Source organism: Aquila chrysaetos, assembly GCF_900496995.4.
Source record: "Aquila chrysaetos chrysaetos chromosome W unlocalized genomic scaffold, bAquChr1.4 W_unloc_5, whole genome shotgun sequence".
NCBI lineage: Eukaryota > Metazoa > Chordata > Aves > Accipitriformes > Accipitridae > Aquila > Aquila chrysaetos.
In genome coordinates this window covers 1,117,998-1,139,269 of record NW_024470325.1, presented here as the reverse complement: position 1 = coordinate 1,139,269, position 21,272 = coordinate 1,117,998, and the positions used below count along the sequence as shown (strand labels likewise).

The 21,272-nt window shown below is 54.2% G+C and overlaps 1 protein-coding gene and 1 non-coding gene across 2 annotated transcripts; one reads left to right on the top strand and one right to left on the bottom strand.

Moving 5' to 3' along the window:
* Positions 1-1,674: 1,674 nt before the first annotated feature.
* On the top strand, positions 1,675-17,860 carry LOC115337603 (antigen WC1.1-like). Its single transcript, XM_041121658.1, is given in 16 exon segments — positions 1,675-1,708; positions 3,364-3,669; positions 3,898-4,219; positions 4,797-5,122; positions 5,209-5,356; positions 5,358-5,512; positions 5,870-6,169; positions 6,657-6,673; positions 6,676-6,706; positions 6,795-7,108; positions 7,207-7,246; positions 14,759-14,794; positions 15,668-15,805; positions 16,537-16,632; positions 17,353-17,505; positions 17,718-17,860. Coding segments are annotated over 16 exon segments (2,559 nt in total).
* A 1,419-nt stretch (positions 17,861-19,279) lies between these two features.
* On the bottom strand, positions 19,280-19,351 carry TRNAF-GAA. Its single transcript has one exon. It is a non-coding gene; the product is annotated as a tRNA-Phe (tRNA).
* Between the last annotated feature and the right edge of the window lie 1,921 nt (positions 19,352-21,272).

Below are 21,272 nucleotides of genomic sequence, written 5' to 3'. Positions count from 1 at the left end.
CAGGGGCATCGCTTTGTTCCAGTGCAGTTTGGATTAGTCCATGACAAAAGATAGGGCTGTGCTTCCACCCCTGGGGCATGGAAAATTGTATGGCTGCCTCAGGGTTGTGCATTTCTGCTTAGAGCATAAGATTCTGGGAATTTGAATGGCAGAGAGCTTATTAAAAATCGGCTCTCCCATGATGATTTTACTCCTTTATGATGCAAGAACCTCACTACAAGATGATGTAATTTGAAACTTCTGTGAATTTTCTGAATGAAGGTATTAAAGAGGAGGCACAAAATCATAACCACTGTTCAATTTAATTTCAGGCAATATAAACTTTTTAACAAGGAGTTGTATGCTGGTTTTATCGCTGCTCAAATTAAAACATTGTCTTTTTTGGCTTACATCGAAAGAATTTACCAGGTAGGTTGCATTTTTGTTACCTTGTTACTCTTAGTGCAACAGATCTCTAGTTACTTTATGGCAGGCAAGTGACCAGCAGCATGACTGCAGTGCATCAGGGATTGGAGAGAAGAGCCTTTGTGCAGCAAATCTGAAGATAGGGCTATACTTGGTTGTCCTTTCAGAAGTATTCTCATGTGAATGCAAAGTGAAAAGGTGTCATTCCTCCTGCTCCAGGCATTTATGGAATGGCTATTTTAGTTTAGTTTTACAGATAGACGACTTAAAGAGAAACAAATTAATTTAAATTAAATGTTATCTTGCAAATGTAAAGCAAGCCTTTGCTAAAACACCTAAACCACCTTTCATTTGGTGTTTTGAAGGCTGTGCTCATGGTGGATCCTACCTGGGTCTGTAAAGCCCTGCGCCTCCTCATGCTGTTATCTTGGGAGAGACACCACCATCAGGGTGAGCTATCTGCACACAGGCACTAACAGCCGATAAAATGGAGCTTCAGTCCAGAGGGCCCCGAGAAACTCTGGGACTCTGGCCAACAGAAACCTCTTGAAGTTTATAAGGAGGAGTGGACAGTCCTGCATTAGGAGGAAGAATAATCTCGTTCATGAGAACAGGCTTGGACCTGACCGGCTGAGCAGTGACGCTGAGGAGAAGGCCCTGGGCACTACAAGGGACACCATACCAGCCAGTGGTGCATGCTTGCCATGAACAAGGCCACCTGCATACAGGTCTGCCTTAGGATGAGCATGGCCACCCAGAGTATCCTGAGACTGGTTGAGGTGTGGTTTCATGGTTTCAGAGGTGGGGGAGTTTTTCTCAAAATTGGGAAACAATACGAGAAAAAAATAATGGCACAAACTGGAGCCTTGGAAGTTGAGGCTGGACATGAGGATTTCACGTCACTTTGAGTTACCGGAAACGTCACTCCAAGTGCAGTGCTGTGGTAGAATAGTCCACCCAGAAAAAGTCTGGATTAGCTGGAGCTTTGTATTTCAAAGAACAGCCTGTGAGGATGGAGAGACAGCAGTAAGGGTAGGAAGATGCTCAAGTGAGAGCAAGGTTGGTAAGCACAGTGGACATCAACAGCCTTCAAGGAAACAGGTGCAGGCATAGGACACCACAGGACAGCCTGTGGTGGAGATGGTCAAGGGAGCTGACAAGGTTGAAAGCCCCCAGGAGAGCGGAATTCTTTCTCCAGGTGGCTGTGGCTGTTGTCTGTGTCACCAAGGCCTATTGGGAGACACCTAACCCTTACAGCACTATGCCGTCATGGCCTCCTTGTCTCCACCCAAGAGCCTGGGAGGTGTCATACCATAGTCCTGCACTTGGCATTGCAAGTCCTTACAAAACACTGCAGCAGGAAGAGCCCTGAGCCATGGGTGTGGGACAGGATCTCCCTTCCCAAGGGCTAGGGGCCAGAGCCTGGCCCTTTGGCTTGATAAGACACATGCCGGTTTACTCAGCCTCCAGAGCCACCTTTACATTGCCGTTGCCTACCTTTCATCACTGCCTCCTGTTTTCTGCTTTAACCAGCCCCCAGGGTTGCTTTGTCAGTAATGTCCCTCAGTGGGACCCATTAATGCTCCAAGACACTTTGGAATTTGCATCTGACTTTGAGTGCTTGAGAGGTTTCATCAACTTTCTCTCAGGGTCTGAGGCTCATGGACTTAGCGTCAAAGCCACCAGAGGGGTCATTAAAATGCCTTGGGCTGGGCCTCTGCTGCTGAGCTGATCCAGGCTGCTGGGAGGGAAGGAGTTGATGGCAAGTGGGCTGCGCTGGAGAGAGACAGCTCTGCCCAGGGGCAGCTCCTCTGCAAAGAGCAGCAGGGCGAAGGGCACTCCCAGGGTATCTCAGGGCAATGAGCAAGGCAGATTAAGAGCTTAAAGGCAGTCAGGATTGGGAGGATGACTGAGAGCTCAAAAGAGGAGAAATCATTGCAGCTCTTGACACGGTAAGTCTCTGGGTGCAGGGCAATGCAGCTGTAGTTCCTGGAGGCATCTCCTAAAGCTGGCACAGCCCACAGCTTGTGTTATCTGTAAGGAGGGGGCTTTTTTTAGGCAATTTTGAATAGCTGTGAAGCCCCAGTGTGTGGCTAGAGGTGCCCAGGGCTGTATTTCAGAGCAGGCTCCCTGCACTCCAGGGGACTGTGTGCTGGGGCAGGGACTCTGCTGCCTTCCAGGTTCAGCACTCAGCCTGCCTGGGGAGCTCCCCATGGCACTGCAAGGAGAAGCTCTGGGTGGAAGGAGCAACCCCCAGTAGTGCAGGGCAGGGTCGTTCTGCTCTCAAGAGGGTGCTGTGCAGGTCAGGGCTGTTCACAGCTCCAGATCACCCCTGGGACACTTCACAGGGCACTTTTCAAGACGGACATCAAGGCAGGGGCTACCTGGGAGTCAAGGTGCTTTCCAAGGTTGGTGCTTTCACTTTCCAGCTGTGATGGTGGGTGGAAATGGTAATGGAGCTGTCAGGTTTGCACAAGAGACCGAGACTCCTACGGTATTACAGTGAGTGATGAATAGGTTTATCTGTCTGGGATCAGGGGGTGCTTCTGGTTGCATCGGGGTCATGGTCCTGCCTGGCCCAAAGCTCTGCAGAGGCTGAGCAAGCTGCAGCAGTCATTATCTTCTGGGCCAGTTCTCCTCGATCCAAACTGCTCACACTACTGCGGTGCTGGGGAGACCACACCAGGCAACACAGGGAACCTTGTGTGGGAGCAGTTTGTCTGAGCAGTACCTGTGGCTGTGAGTCTGCGACAGACACATTCCCTCAGGTGCTCTGATGGTGTAGAGATGGGGTGCGTGGGGGTCTGGATGTGCCTGTGTCACCAACACTCCCCCAACAACTTCCTCTGGGATGTGTGATGCGCAGTTTGGTCATGGCTTGCTTGGAGATGATGCGGGACGTGGGCATTTAACTGCCAGAGGGCTCTGGGAACTCCCAGTTGTTTTGGTTTTTTCCAGGATTTGTCCGGCTGGTGAAAGGGAAGAGCTGCTGCTCAGGACGTGTGGAGATCCATGACGGGCGCCAGTGGAAAACTGTCTGTGATTCACACTTTGGTCCCAAAGATGCTGAGATGGTCTGCAGGGAGTTGCAGTGCGGCGTGGCCCTGCCTGTTACTGGGCCAGCTCACTTTGGAGAAGGGGTCAGTCCCATCTAGGATGGAGAGCTGCAGTGTGTGGGGAATGAATCCCGCCTCATCTCCTGCCGCAGAGGGTCCTCCAGGGACCAGCCCTGCACCCACGCAAACAGCGCTGTTGTCACCTGCACACGTAAGGACTCAGGGAGGGGTGCTGAACACCGGGGCTGTGCCAGGGGTTGGGGAATAGAACAAGGACGGTGCTGGGCCAGGTGTGAGGACAGGAGGGATGATGGGATTGTCTGCAGCATGAAAATAGTGCAGAAGGAGAAGAAAGGCATGCTGTCCCTCTGGCCTCTCTGCCAGCTACTGAGGGTACATGAGCACCAATCCACCCTCTCTCCTCCTCCTCTGTCCCCACAATACACAGGATTCAGGCTGGTGAACAGCAGCACAGCGTGTGCAGGGAGGGTAGAGGTCCAGGTGCTGGGGACCTGGGGGACACTCTGTGCCTCCCGCTGGGATCTCTCGGATGCCCATGTTCTCTGTCGTCAACTCAACTGTGGGTTTGCTGAGTCCATTCCTGGAGGAGAGCATTTTGGGAGAGGGACTGGCCCTGTCTGGAGAGACTCATTCCACTGCGATGGGACAGAAGCCCACCTGGGACAGTGCCCAGTGATCACCCTGGGGGCCTCACCATGCTCCCACGGGAACAACGCTGCTGTCGTTTGCTCAGGTGAGTGCAGGAAAAATGCTGCATTAACTCCATTTGCCCTTTGTGTGTGACGTGGCCACCCAAAACAGGGATCCCGTGGCAGTGCAAAGCTGAATTTCTCCCTGGAGAAACCCTGTCTTCCCCAGGAGCCATCTGGAGGGCTTTGCCTGCTCAGAGTGACCGCTCTACTTTGGGAGAGCTGAGGGCTGAATGGAGGCAGGCATCTGCCCCCCGGGCAGTGGTTTAGGCCCCAGCACCACCACCAGGCCTGGGCTCCTCCGTTCTCCTACTGTGGGACAAGCCCAGAGCAGGGCTGCAGGGCTGCGCTCCACCTCTCTGGCTGCAGACAACTGCATCCCATCCCCAGAGAGAGCTCTGCAGAGCCTCATCCCACCACGCAGGCAGCAGGTACCTGGGTGCCCCCAGCAGCAGCAGACCTGGGTGTGAGCTGCAGAGAGGGCCCGGGTCTTGCCCTCACTTCTCATCAGAAAAAGGCTTAATCTTGTCACGTTTGGTCGGAAAATCCCCCCTCGCCCTGCTCCCTGAAGGATGCCATGCTCCCCGGTGCCACCAATGGCTGTGGCATCTCTGCTCTCCCCAAGCTTAGCCGGCTTTGCATTCCTGTGGCTGGTGGGTGGAGGGAGCCGGTGCAACGGACGAGTGGAGATCTTCCAGAATGGGATGTGGGGCAGAGTCCTGGATGACCAGTGGGACGTGCAGGAGGCCAGCGTGGTGTGCCGGCAGCTGCGGTGCGGAGAGGCAGGGACAGCCTACAACCCCCCAAAGCCTGAGCGAGGGACGGGCCCCGTGGGGCTGCGAGGGGTCCGGTGCGCAGGGCACGAGGCCAACCTGGCCCTCTGCAACACCTCCCTGCCCGAGAGTGCACCGGCGGCAGGGGTTGCGGAGGACGTGGGAGTCATTTGCTGGGGTGAGCGGCGCTGCACGGGCCCCCCAGGTGATGGGGTGGGTGGGCAGCCGGCCCCTGACAGCACCTGGGGTTTCTGCCCACTACAGGGAGCCGGAGGGTCCGGCTGGTAAACGGGTCCGGGCGCTGTGCTGGGAGAGTGGAGATCTACTACCAGGGCATCTGGGGGACTGTCTGTGACGATGGGTGGGACCCGTCTGATGCCGCCGTCGTTTGCCACCAGCTGGGCTGTGGAGGGAGCCGGCTCCGCTCACTTCGGGGAAGGCTCCGGGCAGATGTGGCTGGAGGGAGTGAACTGCTCTGGGGCCGAAGCTGCTCTCTGGGACTGCCCTGCCAGGCCCTGGGGGCAGCACGACTGCGGGCACAAAGAGGATGCGGGAGTCATCTGCTCAGGTCTGTGGCGGGAGCTGTAGTGGGAGCCTGGCTTTCGCAGAGGCCAGGACACAAGGAAAGACGGGCATGGCCAAGGCTGTCCCTGGCTGCCTCTGAGCTCCTGCCCCAGCATGTCCTGTGGACACCCATGCACAGGTACCCTCAGTCCCACTGCGGGTCCCTGGGGAGCTCAGCCGTACCCAAAGATTATCAGGAAGGGCAGGGGTGTCTGTCCATCAGGGACTTCTCTCTGCCCTTGTGTGCAAGGGGGACGTGCTGGCCCTGGCCCTACCCAGCTGTGGGCCTGGGGGGTGCAGAGGTGTCCTGGCTCCCACAGCCTCAGACCAGCCTTTTCCCCCTTGGTGCCTTTCCTCCCAGAGTTCGTGGCCCTGAGGCTGGACAACAGTGATGGCTGCTCCGGGCGCCTGCAGGTTTTCTACAACGGGACGTGGGGGAGCATTTGCTCCAACTCCATGACTCTCGACACGGTGTCACTGGCATGCAAGGAGCTGGGCTGCTGGGATTGGGGATCCCTGGAAGGAAGGGTGTCTGGCCCTACGTGGCTGGATTACGTGCAGTGTGGGGAGAAAACCAGCTCCTTCTGGCAGTGTCCCTCTGCTCCCTGGAACCCATGGTCGTGTGAAGACCTGCGAGAGGAGACCCACATCATCTGCAATGGTAACTCTGAGCCACCCGGGCACCCCAGTGTCACCCCAGCTCCTGTTCCTTGCTGGGTATGGCCAAATGCAGAGAAAGAGCTTGGAGGAGCTTTTCCTTTCCATGTCAGTCCCTTCTGCTGCTGATGGCAGAGAAGCAATCACAGCCACACACGTCCAGCAGCAGTTGCCACCCAGGTTGCCAGCAGCGCCTGGGGGAGGCAGAGGCTTCTCCAGGTGAGGTCTCAAAAGATACCAGACAGGGTTCAGAAGAGGATCCCCTCCATAGACATGCTCCAGCTGCTCTGTTAAACAGGGACCTTTTGGGGCTGGGCAGTCGGGGTCCCCCCACAGTTCCGTGCGTGTCCCCTCAATGACCGGGGTTCCGTTGCTGCCGTGATCGAGATGGCAGAGGGAGGCACAAGCAGAGCTCAGCCCTGCTCTCTTCTGCACGATCTCCCAAACCAGCCCTTTCACCACAGTGTTTCCTTCTTCAGGGAGACGCCCAGAAATGCCCTCGATCCCGCTGCCCCATGCCCCAACTCCACGAGGTGCACAGGTAGGGAGCTGCTCCTCTGTGGACGCTTCTTGTCTGGCAGGGCTCTGCCTGCTGCCTCCATGCCATGGGAGGTCTTTGCCTTCTCCAGACAGGGAGAAGATTCGTGCCGTGGGAGGTGAGGACGGGTGCTCGGGCAGAGTGGAGGTCTGGCACCGTGGCTCTTGGGGGACGGTGTGCGACGACTCCTGGGACATGCGGGATGCTGAGGTGGCGTGCAGGCAGCTGGGCTGTGGCCCCGCGGTGTCTGCCCTGCATGAGGCTGCATTTGGGGAGGGGATGGGCCCCATCTGGCTGGAGCAGGTGGAGTGCCGGGGGACAGAGCCATCTCTGCAGGACTGCTGGGCCCGGCCTGGGGACAGCGGTGCCTGCCGGCACAAGGAAGATGCTGCTGTGACTGCTCAGGTGAGTGGCAGGGCTGGGACCCCTTGCTGGGGTATTGGCAGGGAGCTGGGGAAGGTTTTTTGCCCCCTTGGTCCTGGCATGGCCCATGACCTACCAAGAGCAAGAAGGTTCCTGCGGAGTGCAGGAGCCTGGTGCCAAGTGGGGAAAAGCCTCGGTGGAACTGGATGTCTTCTGGCCATTGCCCGTGGGGCCCTGCAGCCTCAGGGTTACCCCTGGGCTGCCTGTGCCATCCTGCCTGCCACCCTGTCGTGGTTTAACCCCAGCCAGCAACTAAGCACCACGCAGCCGCTCACTCACTCCCCCCCCACCCAGTGGGATGGGGGAGAAAATCGGGAAAAAGAAGCAAAACCCACGGGTTGAGATAAGAACAGTTTAATAGAACAGAAAAGAAGAAACGGATAATGATAATGATAACACTAATAAAATGACAACAGCAATAATGAAAGGATTGGAATGTACAAATGATGCGCAGTGCAATTGCTCACCACCCGCCGACCGGCACCCAGCTAGTCCCCCGAGCGGCGATTCCCCCCCCCCACTTCCCAGTTCCTATACTAGATGGGACGTCATATGGTATGGAATACCCTGTTGGCCAGTTTGGGTCAGGTGCCCTGGCTGTGTCCTGTGCCAACTTCTTGTGCCCCTCCAGCTTTCTCGCTGGCTGGGCATGAGAAGCTGAAAAAATCCTTGACATTAGTCTAAACACTACTAGCAGCAACTGAAAACATCAGTGTTATCAACATTCTTCTCATACTGAACTCAAAACATAGCACCATACCAGCTACTAGGAAGACAGTTAACTCTATCCCAGCTGAAACTAGGACAGTATCCACCCCTTATTCTATACCATTGACGTCATGCTCAGTTCCCATACCTTTAGTTACATCCTGGTCAATCATCAACACCTTATCTATCACTTTGAGACATATGAACAATGAGATATATATATATATATACACATACACAGAGATATCATTCCTTTAGTTTATGGGTTATGTTCATTAAATGTTCATTGAGTTCATTTAGTTCCTGACTCTGGGCTCCATCCGTCATACCAGTCTTTCTGGGCAGGAGGGATGGTGCAAAGTCCTCTCAGTCGGTAGAGCAGAGTTGGGCTTCAGTGCAGTATGACGAGCAGTTGACATTGGACGCAGCAGGAGGATGGTGTGCACCGTTGGATTGTTGCATGCTGGAGTCAGTTCTGGTTCCATCACTACTGCGCTTCGCTCAGTTTTATCACAGTTTTTCTTGCTTGATCTAAGTGATTCTTACTATAGTACTATGGATATAGCATATAACAATTATAGTAATGATAACATACAGTAGCAGGGTTATATAGCAACTAGTATCATACAGTTTAATTCTGGCTATTCTCACCTAAAATTAAATCCCCTTGAGGCACACATCGGACTTCCCCATCTTTTCGCATCACCCACCAAGTGCACCCAGGCCCTTGAGCAAAAGCAATCCCACAAATGGGTTTACCTTTGCCTGAGGCAGGAGTAACCCAGACTGTCTTCCCTAACATATTTTTTGTGTGCACTACAGGGACTTTATCCCCTTCTACAGTACGTAAAAATTCTGACTGGGCAGGGCCACCCTGATTGGCAGATCCTCTGGTGTTGACTAACCAGGTGGCTTTTGCTAAATGTGTATCCCAATGTTTGAAAGTTCCACCCCCCATTGCTCTCAATGTAGTCTTTAACAGCCCATTGTATCGCTCAATTTTCCCAGAGGCTGGTGCATGATAGGGGATGTGATACACCCACTCAATGCCATGCTCTTTGGCCCAGGTGTCTATGAGGTTGCTTCGGAAATGAGTCCCGTTGTCTGACTCAATTCTCTCTGGGGTGCCGTGTCGCCACAAGACCTGCTTTTCAAGGCCCAGGATAGTGTTCCGGGCAGTGGCATGGGGTACAGAATATGTTTCCAGCCATCCGGTGGTTGTTTCCACCATTGTAAGCACATAGCGCTTGCCTTGGCGAGTTTGTGGGAGTGTGATATAGTCAATCTGCCAGGCTTCCCCGTATATATATTTTAGCCATCACCCTCCATACGATAGGGGCTTTAACTGCTTGGCTTGCTTAATTGCAGCACATGTTTCACATTCATGGATAACCTGTGCAATAGTGTCCATGGTCAAGTCCACCCCTCAATCATGAGCCCATCTACATGTTGCACCCCTTCCCTGATGGCCTGAGGTATCATAGGCCCACTGAGCCATAAATAGCTCACCCTTATGTTGCCAGTCCAGGTCCACCTGAGCCACTTCAATCTTGGCAGCCTGATCCACCTGTTGGTTATTTTGATGTTCTTCAGTGGCCCGACTCTTGGGTACGTGAGCATCTACATGACGTACATTTAGAACCAGATTCTCTAGCTGGGACGCAATATCTTGCCACAGCGCGGCAGCCCAAATGGGTTTACCTCTGCGCTGCCAGTTGCTCTGCTTCCACTGCTGTAACCACCCCCACAGGGCATTTGCCACCATCCATGAGTCAGTATAGAGATAGAGCACTGGCCACTTTTCTCTTTCAGCAATGTCTAACGCTAGCTGGATGGCTTTCACCTCTGCAAACTGACTCGATTCACCTTCTCCTTCAGCAGTTTCTGCGACTTGTCGTGTAGGATTCCATACAGCAGCCTTCCACCTCCGATGCTTTCCCACAATGCGACAGGACCCATCAGTGAACAGAGCATATTGCTTCTCATTTTCTGGCAGTTTATTATACAGCGGGGCTTCTTCAGCACGCGTTACCTCCTCCTCTGGCGACATTCCAAAATCTTTGCCTTCTGGCCAGTCCGTGATCACTTCTAAAATTCCTGGGCGACTGGGGTTTCCTATGCGAGCCCGTTGTGTGATCAGTGCAATCCACTTACTCCACGTGGCATCAGTCGCGTGATGTGTAGAGGAGACCCTCCCTTTGAACATCCAGCCCAGCACTGGCAGTCGGGGTGCTAAGAGGAGCTGTGTTTCAGTACCAACCACTTCTGAGGCAGCTCGAACTCCTTCATATGCTGCCAATATCTCTTTTTTAGTTGGAGTATAGCGAGCCTCGGATCCTCGATATCCTCGACTCCAAAACCCCAGGGGTCGACCTCGGGTCTCCCCGGGTGCTTTCTGCCAGAGGCTCCAGGTAGGGCCATTCTCCCCAGCTGCAGTACAGAGCACATTTTTAACATCTTGTCCTGCCCGGACTGGTCCAAGGGCTACTGCATGAACAATCTCCCGTTTAATTTGTTCAAAGGCTTGCTGTTGCTCAGGGCCCCATTTAAAATCATTCTTCTTCCGGGTCACTTGATAGAGAGGGCTTACAATCAGACTGTAATTTGGAATATGCATTCTCCAAAAACCCACAACACCTAAGAAAGCCTGTGTTTCCTTTTTATTAGTCGGTGGAGACATAGCTGCTATTTTGTTGATCACATCCATTGGGATCTGACGACGTCCATCTTGCCATTTTATTCCTAAAAACTGGATCTCCTGTGCAGGTCCCTTGACCTTACTTTCTTTTATGGCAAAACCGGCTTTCAGAAGGATTTGGATTATCTTCTTCCCTTTCTCAAAGACTTCTTCTGCCGTGTTGCCCCATACAATGATGTCATCAATGTATTGCAGGTGTTCCGGAGCTTCACCTTTTTCCAGTGCAGTCTGGATTAGTCCATGGCAAATGGTGGGGCTGTGTTTCCACCCCTGGGGCAATCGATTCCAAGTGTACTGGACACCCCTCCAAGTAAAGGCAAACTGTGGACGACACTCTGCTGCCAGAGGGATTGAGAAAAACGCATTAGCAATGTCAATTGTAGCATACCACTTGGCTGCCTTTGACTCTAGTTCGTATTGAAGTTCTAGCATATCTGGAACGGCAGCACTCAGCGGTGGCGTAACTTCATTCAGGCCACGATAGTCAACTGTTAGTCTCCACTCCCCATTAGACTTTCGCACTGGCCATATGGGACTATTAAAGGGTGAGCGAGTTTTGCTGATCACTCCTTGGCTCTCCAGTTGGCGAATCAACTTGTGGATGGGAATCAGAGAGTCTCGGTTGGTGCGGTATTGCCGCCGGTGCACCGTCGTGGTAGCAATTGGCACTTGTTGTTCTTCAACCCTCAGCAACCCCACAATCGAAGGGTCTTGAGAGAGACCAGGCAGGGTAGACAGCTGTTCAGTGCCCTCCGTCTCCAAGGCAGCTATACCAAAAGCCCATCGATACCCCTTCGGATCCTTAAAATACCCTCTCCTGAGATAGTCTATGCCAAGGATACACGGAGCCTCCGGACCAGTCACAATGGGGTGTTTCTGCCATTCATTCCCAGTTAGGCTTACTTCAGCTTCCAATACAGTTAACTCTTGGGATCCCCCTGTCACACCAGAAATACAGATGGGTTCTGCCCCTTTATAACTTGATGGCATTAGAGTGCACTGTGCGCCGGTGTCTACTAGAGCCTTATACTCCTGTGGGTCTAACGTGCCAGGCCATCGAATCCACACAGTCCAATAGACCCGGTTATCCCTTTCCTCCACCTGGCTGGAGGCAGGGCCCCTCTAATTCTGGCCAGAGTATCCGGTATTCACTTCTCGTAAAATTGGCTCAGAAGTCCCTTCAAGAGGATCAGAAATAAGATCAGCCCTTCTGCTCTGTTTGGAAACTGGAGCGGCATTTTTCCTAGTAGAATCCCCTTTTGTGGTGGTTTTTCCTCGCAGCTCACGTACCCGTGCATTTAGGACCGAGGTAGGTTTTCCATCCCATTTCCTCATGTCCTCTCCATGATCACATAGGTAAAACCACAGGGCACCTCGCGGTGTGTACCTTCTATATTCTCTCTCGTGGGCAGAGGAGCGCTCACTCCTAATAGCTGAGACATTGGTCCTTACAGGTGGGCAATAGGACATATCCTCTTTGAATTGTTGGAAATCCTCGGACAGCTTCTCCACAGCCGAAATGCAGGCTTGTAGGGAGGAGGAGAGATTTTCTTCGTATTGACGGAGTTGGCGAGCCACTTCATCCACTGTCGGTGCCTCTTCGTCTTTCCAGGTCATTATTGCCAGTGAGTTGGCATAGGACGATGGTGCGCTCCGTACAAATTTCCGCCACATGGGTCGTGTGCATTGGACTTCGTCTGGATCTTTGGGTAATTGTGGGTTGTCCGGGTCATGATGAATCGTCTCTAGCACAGCTAATTCCCTCAGATATTGGATACCTTTTTCCATGGTGGTCCACTTGCTTGATTGACATATAACATCTTCCTTAAAGGGGTACCTTTCCTTCACACTTGACAAGAGTCGCCTCCACAGGCTGATGGCTTGTGTTCCTCTTCCAATTGCCTTGTCAATGCCACCTTCCCTGGCAAGCGATCCCAGCTGCTTGGCTTCCCTACCTTCTAATTCCAAGCTATTAGCCCCATTGTCCCAGCATCGGAGAAGCCAGGTGATAATATGCTCACCTATACGGCGGCCAAAATCTTTTCGCATATCTCGCAGCTCACTCAAGGATAGGGACCGGGTTATTACCTCTGGTTCTGCCTCTTCCTCCTGTTCCCGTGATGGCCCTGGTTCACCTTCATCCTTTGCTAAGCGAGCTGATTTTTTATATTTCTTTTTCTGTACGGGGGCAACTGATACTGGTGCAGGTTGATCCGCTGGTTCAGTTGCAGTATCACTCGCCGGGTTTTGGATATCCGCAGCGTCTGTCGCCAAGGTTTGGGTAGCAGCATCTGTCGCCAAGGTTTGGGTAGCAGCAGTGCTCGTCGCTGGGGCTGGAGGGACCGCAGTGCCTGTTGCCAGGGTTTGGGTAGCTGCTGTGCTCGTTGCTGCGGCTGGAGGGGCTGCAGTGCCTGTTGCTGAGGTTTGGGTAGCCACAGTTCTCATTGCCAGGGCTGGAGGGGTCACGGTACCTGTCGCCAAGGTCTGGGTGGCCGCAATGCTCGTCGCCGGGGCTGGAGGGGCCGCAGCGCCCATTGCCGGGGTTTGGGTGACCGCAGTGCTCATTGCTTTGTTGTTAGGTCCAGAGACCTTCTCTTCCCCTTGGGGGTGCTGAGTTGTGTCGAACAGGGCTCGATAGGCATGGGCCAGGCCCCAGCACGTTGCAGTGATTTGTATCTCTCTGGAGCTGCCGGGGTGACAGCATACCTTTTCCAAATATTTTACTAGTTCTTCTGGATTCTGCATTTGTTCAGGGGTGAATTTCCAAAACACTGGAGGTGCCCACTTTTCTAGGTACTTGCCCATACTACCCCACACACCCTGCCACTCATAATTATCCAGCCTCGGGGCAGACCTCTGGGTGATCTTCTTAAATAGTTGTTTAACCTTAAACAAGAGCTGAACCACATTCAGAAGCATGCTAATTCCCAGCAGTAGGGCTAGGACCATGCTGGTATCAACATCCCAAGAGTATTCAAATTTTTCAAAATTCCCAAACACCATTGTAACTGGACTGAAGGAGAAAGGAGAGGGGAAAAAAGGTATCCCACTCATAGACTGGTTTTCCAAGGAGGAAAGGTAAATGGTATAATTATTAATAGTTTCCCACAGATGGCTCCCGCCATATAAAGGTGACAATGCTGAGTGCAAATACCGGATTAATTCCACAACTGATGACTTTATCATACCATAAACCAGTGTTATACAATACATCAAAGCAAAAACCTTAATCCACCTCCCACGGATGATAAGCAGGAGAAGAGGGACTACATACAGCAAGCGAGGTGATGCATAACAGAACTTCAAAAACCAGAGCAACAACTCTAAGAACACATAAATCAACATAATGACCAGCGACTATAAGACCAATATAATGAATGCTTATAACAAATTTGTTTTAACGAGCTCTGGTCAGGTTTGTTGTTATCTCAACCCTTCGGGCCCCACGTTGGGCGCCAAAATGGACTGTCGTGGTTTAACCCCAGCCAGCAACTAAGCACCACGCAGCCGCTCACTCACTCCCCCCCCACCCAGTGGGATGGGGGAGAAAATCGGGAAAAAGAAGCAAAACCCACGGGTTGAGATAAGAACAGTTTAATAGAACAGAAAAGAAGAAACGGATAATGATAATGATAACACTAATAAAATGACAACAGCAATAATGAAAGGATTGGAATGTACAAATGATGCGCAGTGCAATTGCTCACCACCCGCCGACCGGCACCCAGCTAGTCCCCCGAGCGGCGATTCCCCCCCCCCACTTCCCAGTTCCTATACTAGATGGGACGTCATATGGTATGGAATACCCTGTTGGCCAGTTTGGGTCAGGTGCCCTGGCTGTGTCCTGTGCCAACTTCTTGTGCCCCTCCAGCTTTCTCGCTGGCTGGGCATGAGAAGCTGAAAAATCCTTGACATTAGTCTAAACACTACTAGCAGCAACTGAAAACATCAGTGTTATCAACATTCTTCTCATACTGAACTCAAAACATAGCACCATACCAGCTACTAGGAAGACAGTTAACTCTATCCCAGCTGAAACTAGGACACACCCGGAGCAGAGGCACTGAGCCCATTCCCAGCCTCTCTTTCTACCACCGCAGGAGGGGCAATTTGGGTGGGATGTGTCAGGGACATCCACAGACACACACACGGTGTGTTGGGGAGGAGGCTCCCTGATACCCGCACACCCACCCTCTCAGCCCAGCTCTCCTTTTCCTCCTCTGCAGCTACAGCCAGGACAGCAGCATCCCCACCCCGAGCAGGTAACTTGTCTTCCCCCTGGGGCTGGGTATCCCCAGGGCAAGACTGGGACCCACAGCTGGATGGAAGGGGCTCCTTGCTGGGGTGTGAAACTCCCAGGAGAAGGCACTGGTCTGGTGGTGAGGGGCGTAGGGAAGGTTGTCATTTACTCATCAGGGTAGAAGATTCTCCATCGCTGTCCTAGTTTCAGCTGGGATAGAGTTAACTGTCTTCCTAGTAGCTGGTATGGTGCTATGTTTTGAGTTCAGTATGAGAAGAATGTTGATAACACTGATGTTTTCAGTTGCTGCTAGTAGTGTTTAGACTAATGTCAAGGATTTTTCAGCTTCTCATGCCCAGCCAGCGAGAAAGCTGGAGGGGCACAAGAAGTTGGCACAGGACACAGCCAGGGCACCTGACCCAAACTGGCCAACAGGGTATTCCATACCATGGGACGTCCCATCTAGTATAGGAACTGGGGAGTGGGGGCAGGGAATCGCCGCCCGGGGGACTAGCTGGGTGCCGGTCGGTGGGTGGTGAACAATTGCACTGCACATCATTTGTACATTCCAATCCTTTCATTATTGCTGTTGTCATTTTATTAGTGTTATCATTATCATTATCCGTTTCTTCTTTTCTGTTCTATTAAACTGTTCTTATCTCAACCCGTGGGTTTTGCTTCTTTTTCCCGATTTTCTCCCCCATCCCACTGGGTGGGGGGGGGAGTGAGTGAGCGGCTGCGTGGTGCTTAGTTGCTGGCTGGGGTTAAACCACGACAATCGCTCATCCCTGTGGCCCTCCACCCCCTGCTGCCTTGTGTGATGGGGGTCAGGAATGGTGCTTTTTCCACCTCACCCAGGGCTGGTGCTGGCCTTTCCATATTCTTGCCCACACAGATTCCCCCTGGGGCCGCCTGAGTGGCAGCGGGAGAGTCTCAGTGCCCGTCATCATCTGCATCATCCTGGGGGCCCTTCTCTGCCTGCTCCTGGCCCTCCTGGCTGGGCAAGCACTAAGCACCAGGGCTGGGTGCAGAGGTTGGTCTTTCCACAGCAGTCCCAGGGGGAGATAGATACCTCCTGGAAGGGCTGCAGGGTGTCAGTGAGGGGCACAGGCAGAGCTGGGGGGATGAGACTGTGTGCTGCCACCAGTCCCATGCACCACCCCATTGAGTGCCTGGCCGTGGGGCACCAGCAGCAAGGGGTGGAGAGAGCCTAGAGGCGGGGGGAGGTAGCGATGGGGCAAGGAGAGAAATGGCAGAGTGGGTCTGGGGGAGATGTGAGCAGAAGGGAGATGGCCAAGGCTGGCAGTGCTCTGGGTAGTGCTGGGGGTGTCTCTGGGACAAGGAAGATGATGGGAGGAGTGCAGGGCAGCAGGGTCCATCTCCGTGGTGTCAGGCCCCCAGGCCGTCTCCTCTGCCCAGCCCTGCCCACCCCCTGGCTACCCTAGACCCATGGGGCAGATAGGGGAAAGCTCCAGGTGGAGGAAACATGGGAGCTGCTCCAGGGTCAAACAAGGGGGGCATGACCCAGGGACCAGAGGGGCATGAGCGCTGTCTCCGAAGGGATGATGGGAGGGAGACGCTGCCCCAGATAATCTCCACAGCGATGTTGCCCTCACTGGGGACGTGGCAGCTGTGCCTGGACAGTGCAGTGGGGCTGTGCCGTCGGGCCAGTCCTGGCCTGGCCCAAGAAACAGGTTTGGGGCAGCGCAGTGTGATCCCATTGCCCCTCTGCCTGTCCCTCTGCCAGCCCTGCCTCTGCCCCAGGCTCCAGGAGTGCTCAGGAGCCCTTCCCTGAGGCCCTGTACGAGGAGATCGGTTACAGCCCAGTGTGGGAGAAGCAGGCGAGGTTTGGTCGCTCAGGTGGGTGTGGGTCCTCCCTGGAGGCGCATCTGCAGGACCCTTTCCCCTGGCCCCAACCCCAGGCTGATTCCCTGAAGCCCCCCAGCCCATAGTCCTTGTGACACTGGGGCCATGTGGTCTGTGGGGAAAGCATCCAGGTCCTGGGCCTGGAAGGGGAGCTTTCTCCCAAACAGCTTTGCCTGTCCCAGCTGGACAGCCCCTCTCTTCCTGCCCCTGCACCCCATGTGACACCCGCAGAGTGAGGGAAGGGGCTGTCCTAGGGCAGCTCTGGGAGCACCTTTGAGACAGGGTTTGCCCCAGGGAGGCAGGGTGATTTCCCAGCCCTCCTCCCCATGCAGCCCCAGCTCTGTGGGTCCCCCTTCCCCAGCAGCACTGGCCACGAGCCAGGTCAGTGGGGCTCACTTCATAATAGCCACTGTGCATCTCTGCAGGCTCCTATTCAGAGGAGTCCCTGACCCAGCTGCAGCCCTACCCGGGGGTCAGCGAGGAGGAGGATGGTCTGGGATCAGCGCCAGGTACCAGAGGCAAGAAGGAGTTGATCTCGCTGAAGACAAGTAATGGACAGAGGTGTGACTCAGTGTCACCGCTGGAGATGGGGAGGACATGGGGGTCTCCTGTGGTGCTGCCAATACCCATGTCTCAGCCCTGTGTCCCTGCGCATCTTCCCTCTGCTCTGCAGGACGTATCTTCTCACTGGCACCAGCTCCCCTCTCTTTTCAGATGTTCCTGTCCCACCTGGAGGTGACCCAGAAGAGGGTTATGATGATGCCAGGGAGGTTTCTGATCCCGTGGAGGATGTTGCCCCTGGGCAGGGAGAGAGGGAAATGCCCAGGGAGCCAGAGGAGGGAGCAGAGCCCAGGGATGCACCCGGAGGTGAGAGGGAAATTTAGCACAGCTGGTTCCTGGGGTGCAATCCCTGGTGCCACCCAAGTCACTGCTGTCCTGAGACCCCAGCCTCCTGGGAAGGGGGATAATTGTCCCAGGAGTTTTCCTGGGAGGCACTAGGGGTAGGAGAAGGAGCAGGGAGGAAGATGATGTACAGAACCCATGGGCCAAACTGCATTGTCCTGCCTTGCTGCTTGCAGGGGCCAGCCTGCGCTCCTGGAGAAGTGCTGGGGTCCCTGGAGCTAAAGGAGAGACATGTGGCCCCTGTCCCTGGGGAGCCTGGGCTATGATGATGCTGAAGAGGTGTCTCTGGCACATCCCCCTGAGGACACAGCGGCTGTGACACCAGAGCTCTGTGCACAACACTCCCAGAGCCCCAGGCCATGAGAGCGCATCCCTGCTGTGCAGCTGGGTGCAGCCAGGAGGGAGAAGAGGTCTGTGGAGCTGGGAGAGCCGTGAGCACCAGGGAACCATGTCCCTTGGCCCATGGGCAACAGAAACCGCCTGGAATTTCCTCTATTTTTATTCCCATTTTTATGCTGTGCATCATCTTTGTTCGTAATAAAAGTCTTTGGGGGCTTTGACCCGGAGCTGGTGCTTGCCTGCCCAAGTGTCAGGGCATCTTCCTGAGGCTGATCAGGAGGAGCAGAGAACAAAGTCATGGAGGTGGGGAAATGGGCATGTCTCAGGGACAGCAGGCAGGTTCCCTGAGCTGAGGCTCTGCTCAAGCCAGTGGTGATGGTGGAAGGATGGTGGAGAGAAAACTCCAGCTGGGAGTCCCACAGCCCTGCCCATGTTCGTCCAGGCCAGACAGCCTTACCTGCTGGCACAGAGTGCTTCCCATGTGGTATGGGATCTCCACCTGGAGTGGAGACAGGACAATCTCAGCCCCTTAGCCCTGGAAAGCCACCAGGGCAGTGTGCCTATAGTCCCAAAGGACACCTGGGCTGGACCAGCACCCTCACCACATCTCCCAGTGCAGCCAGAAAGGATTCCTGAGCGTGCTGCTGCTGTCTATGCCCCCCCTGAGGTCTCCTCACAGGCACACTCTGCTGCCAATCATTGCCCCTGGGTAGTGGGTGGGGTGGGCCTAGGATGCAGGGCAGTGACCTGGGCTCAGGTCCAGCACAGCTGCCTGCTTCTCCTCCAAGAGGGGACTCAGCAGGGGCAGCACACACAGCCCTCCCCACCTGACAGCCAAGCCCTGGGTGGGCAGGGCAGGCGCACAGGGCCTGGAGAGGAGCAGTGCCTGAGCTCCAGCCCACACCTGCCTGAGGCTGGGCAGTCAGGGCAAAAGCAGGATCCCTGGAGATGCCAGGGATTGAACCCAGGACCTCCCACATGCGAAGCAGGTGCTCTTCCACTGAGCTCCATCCCCTTGATGCCTGCCAGCAGGAGACACACTCTTCTCCCGTGATGTGTCTATGACAAGGGGAGCAGTCTGTGCCCCGTTGAGAATGACAAAGAGGAGAGAGACAGGGTCTTTGCAGAGACCCCACAAAGGAGAGATGCCAAGTGCTGTGGAGCAGGGAAGGAGGGATGGCAGGAGACCACCCCAAAGAAGCACTGAATGGAGAGTCCTGTCCAGGGGAAGGCTGGGGGCTTGCAGTGCAAGAGGAAGGCTCATTCTAACCTGCAGCTCTGCAGCTCCAGTGCACGGGCAGTGCTCTGGCAAGAGGTGAAGGAGCAAGGAGGGCCAGGGCAGGCTGGAAGAAGGCAGGCAGGCAGGCAGTCTCTGCAAAAATCTACAGGAGCAAACCATTGCTGAAGCCCGGGGTTGAACCAGGGACTTTAGATCTTCAGTCTAACGCTCTCCCAGCTGAGCTACTTCAGCCCTGCCCCAGCAGCCCTTGTCCCAGTTCCACCCCTGCCAGGCCACACGCCGACACACACATGAAGAGAGCTCCTGGGGGACATTCCCAGGGAAAAGCTGTGCCCAGTGCTGGGCAGAGCGGACCTGGCCTCTCCCTGCCTCCATGGCCAGGTAGACTCCAGGTGTGGGGTGGGTGCCAGCTTACAGTGGGAGTGCCAAGATATGTGTCAGGCCTCAGTTACAAAGGTGAGTGGTGAAGGCAAGTGGGCAGGCCAGGCACACACAGCAGCCAAAGCTGGAGGTGGAAGAAGGGTGGGGTTGGTGGAAGACCTCTGTCATAGGGGAGAGAGGGCCCAGGGGAGGCAGAGCTTTTGCTGGTGCCATAGGCTTTTGCTTCCTTCTTGCATGAGCAAGAGTGTTCTGTTCAATGTTTGGAGACCATATTTAGGGGGAGAGAAGGCTTGAAAACCTCCAAGCACTGGGACTGCACAACCTCTCAGGGCAACCTCTTCCAGTGCGTAAGTGACCTTATGGTTATGACCTCATGGACCTCATCTCCTGCCTGAACATTCTTTCAACTTTTGTCCCTTGCCTCTCATTTTCCCACCATGCACCACGACGAAGAGCCTGGCTCTCTTTTCTTAACTGCCTGATAGGTACTGAAATGAACCTGTGAGGTTTCCCGAAGCCTTCTCATCTCCATACTGCACAGTGTTCCCTCAGCCTTTCCTCAGGTGGAAAGGTCTCCAGCCCCGTGCACATCCCCCCACACCTGTCTGTATTGGTGCCCCTTCACTGAACTTGCTCCAATTGATCAATGTCTTTCCTGTACTGGGGGCAGGAGGCCCCAAACTCAGTGCAGTGCTGTGCATGTGGTCTAGCAAGCAGTGAATGGAGGGGGAGAATCCCTGCCCCTCATCTCCTGGCCATGCTTCTGTTCATACAGGCAGGCTGCTCTTGGCCTTCTTGGCTGCAGGGGTTCACCGCTGACTCATGGGCAGCTTGTTGTCCACCATGACCCCCAGGGCCTTTCCTACTGAGCTGCACCCTACCCTGGGCTGTTGCCCAGGGTTAGGCCACCCCAGGGGCAGGACTTGGCATTTCTTCTCTCTGAAATCTAGTAGGGATTTTTGGCCCTCTCTGCCAACCTGCTGAGTTTCCTCCAGAAAGCAGCACTCCAGTGTATAGACTGGTCCGCACCTCAGGTTTGTGTCATCTGAAAACTCTGTCAGCTCCTCCGGGACACTGATAGCATCATTAAGCCCCAGAAGACACCCTGATGCATCCAATCAGTCTTTTACTCTTTGCCCATCTGTCAAGACTGTAGCTTCCTGGCTTTGATGTAAGAAAACTGTGGGACACTGTGTGGTGGGTTGACCTTAGCTGGCGGCCAGATGCCCAGCCAGCCACTCTCTCACTCCTCCTCGTCACCAGTACAGAAGGAGAAAAAAGGAAAAACAATGCTGAATTGCTTCTTATGAAATCAGGGACATCACTTCCCAACTAGTCATGAGCAAAACAGGCTCAACAGGAGGAAAACTAACTTATTTTATTACCATTTCAAATAGGGTTGGTGTCGTGGTTTCAGCCCAGCTGGTAACAAAGGACCATGCAGCCACTCGCTCACTCCTCCTAACCCCCTCGTGCATTGAGATAAGGACAATTTCCTGGGACAACACAAAAAGAGAAGTTACAACCAGAACAACAACGGTACTAATAAAAGAATATACAGAACGAGTGACGCACAGTGCGACTGCTCACCACCCGGATCCCGACGCTCCACCACTTCCCCCACCAAAAGTCGAGAGACCCCCACCCCCAGTCCGCTTCCCATTTATATAATGAGCATGATGTCACATGGTATGGAATAGCTCCTTGGCTAGTTCATGTCAGCTGTCCCAGCTGTGCCCCCTCCCAGGTTCCTGTGAAAATTAACTCTATC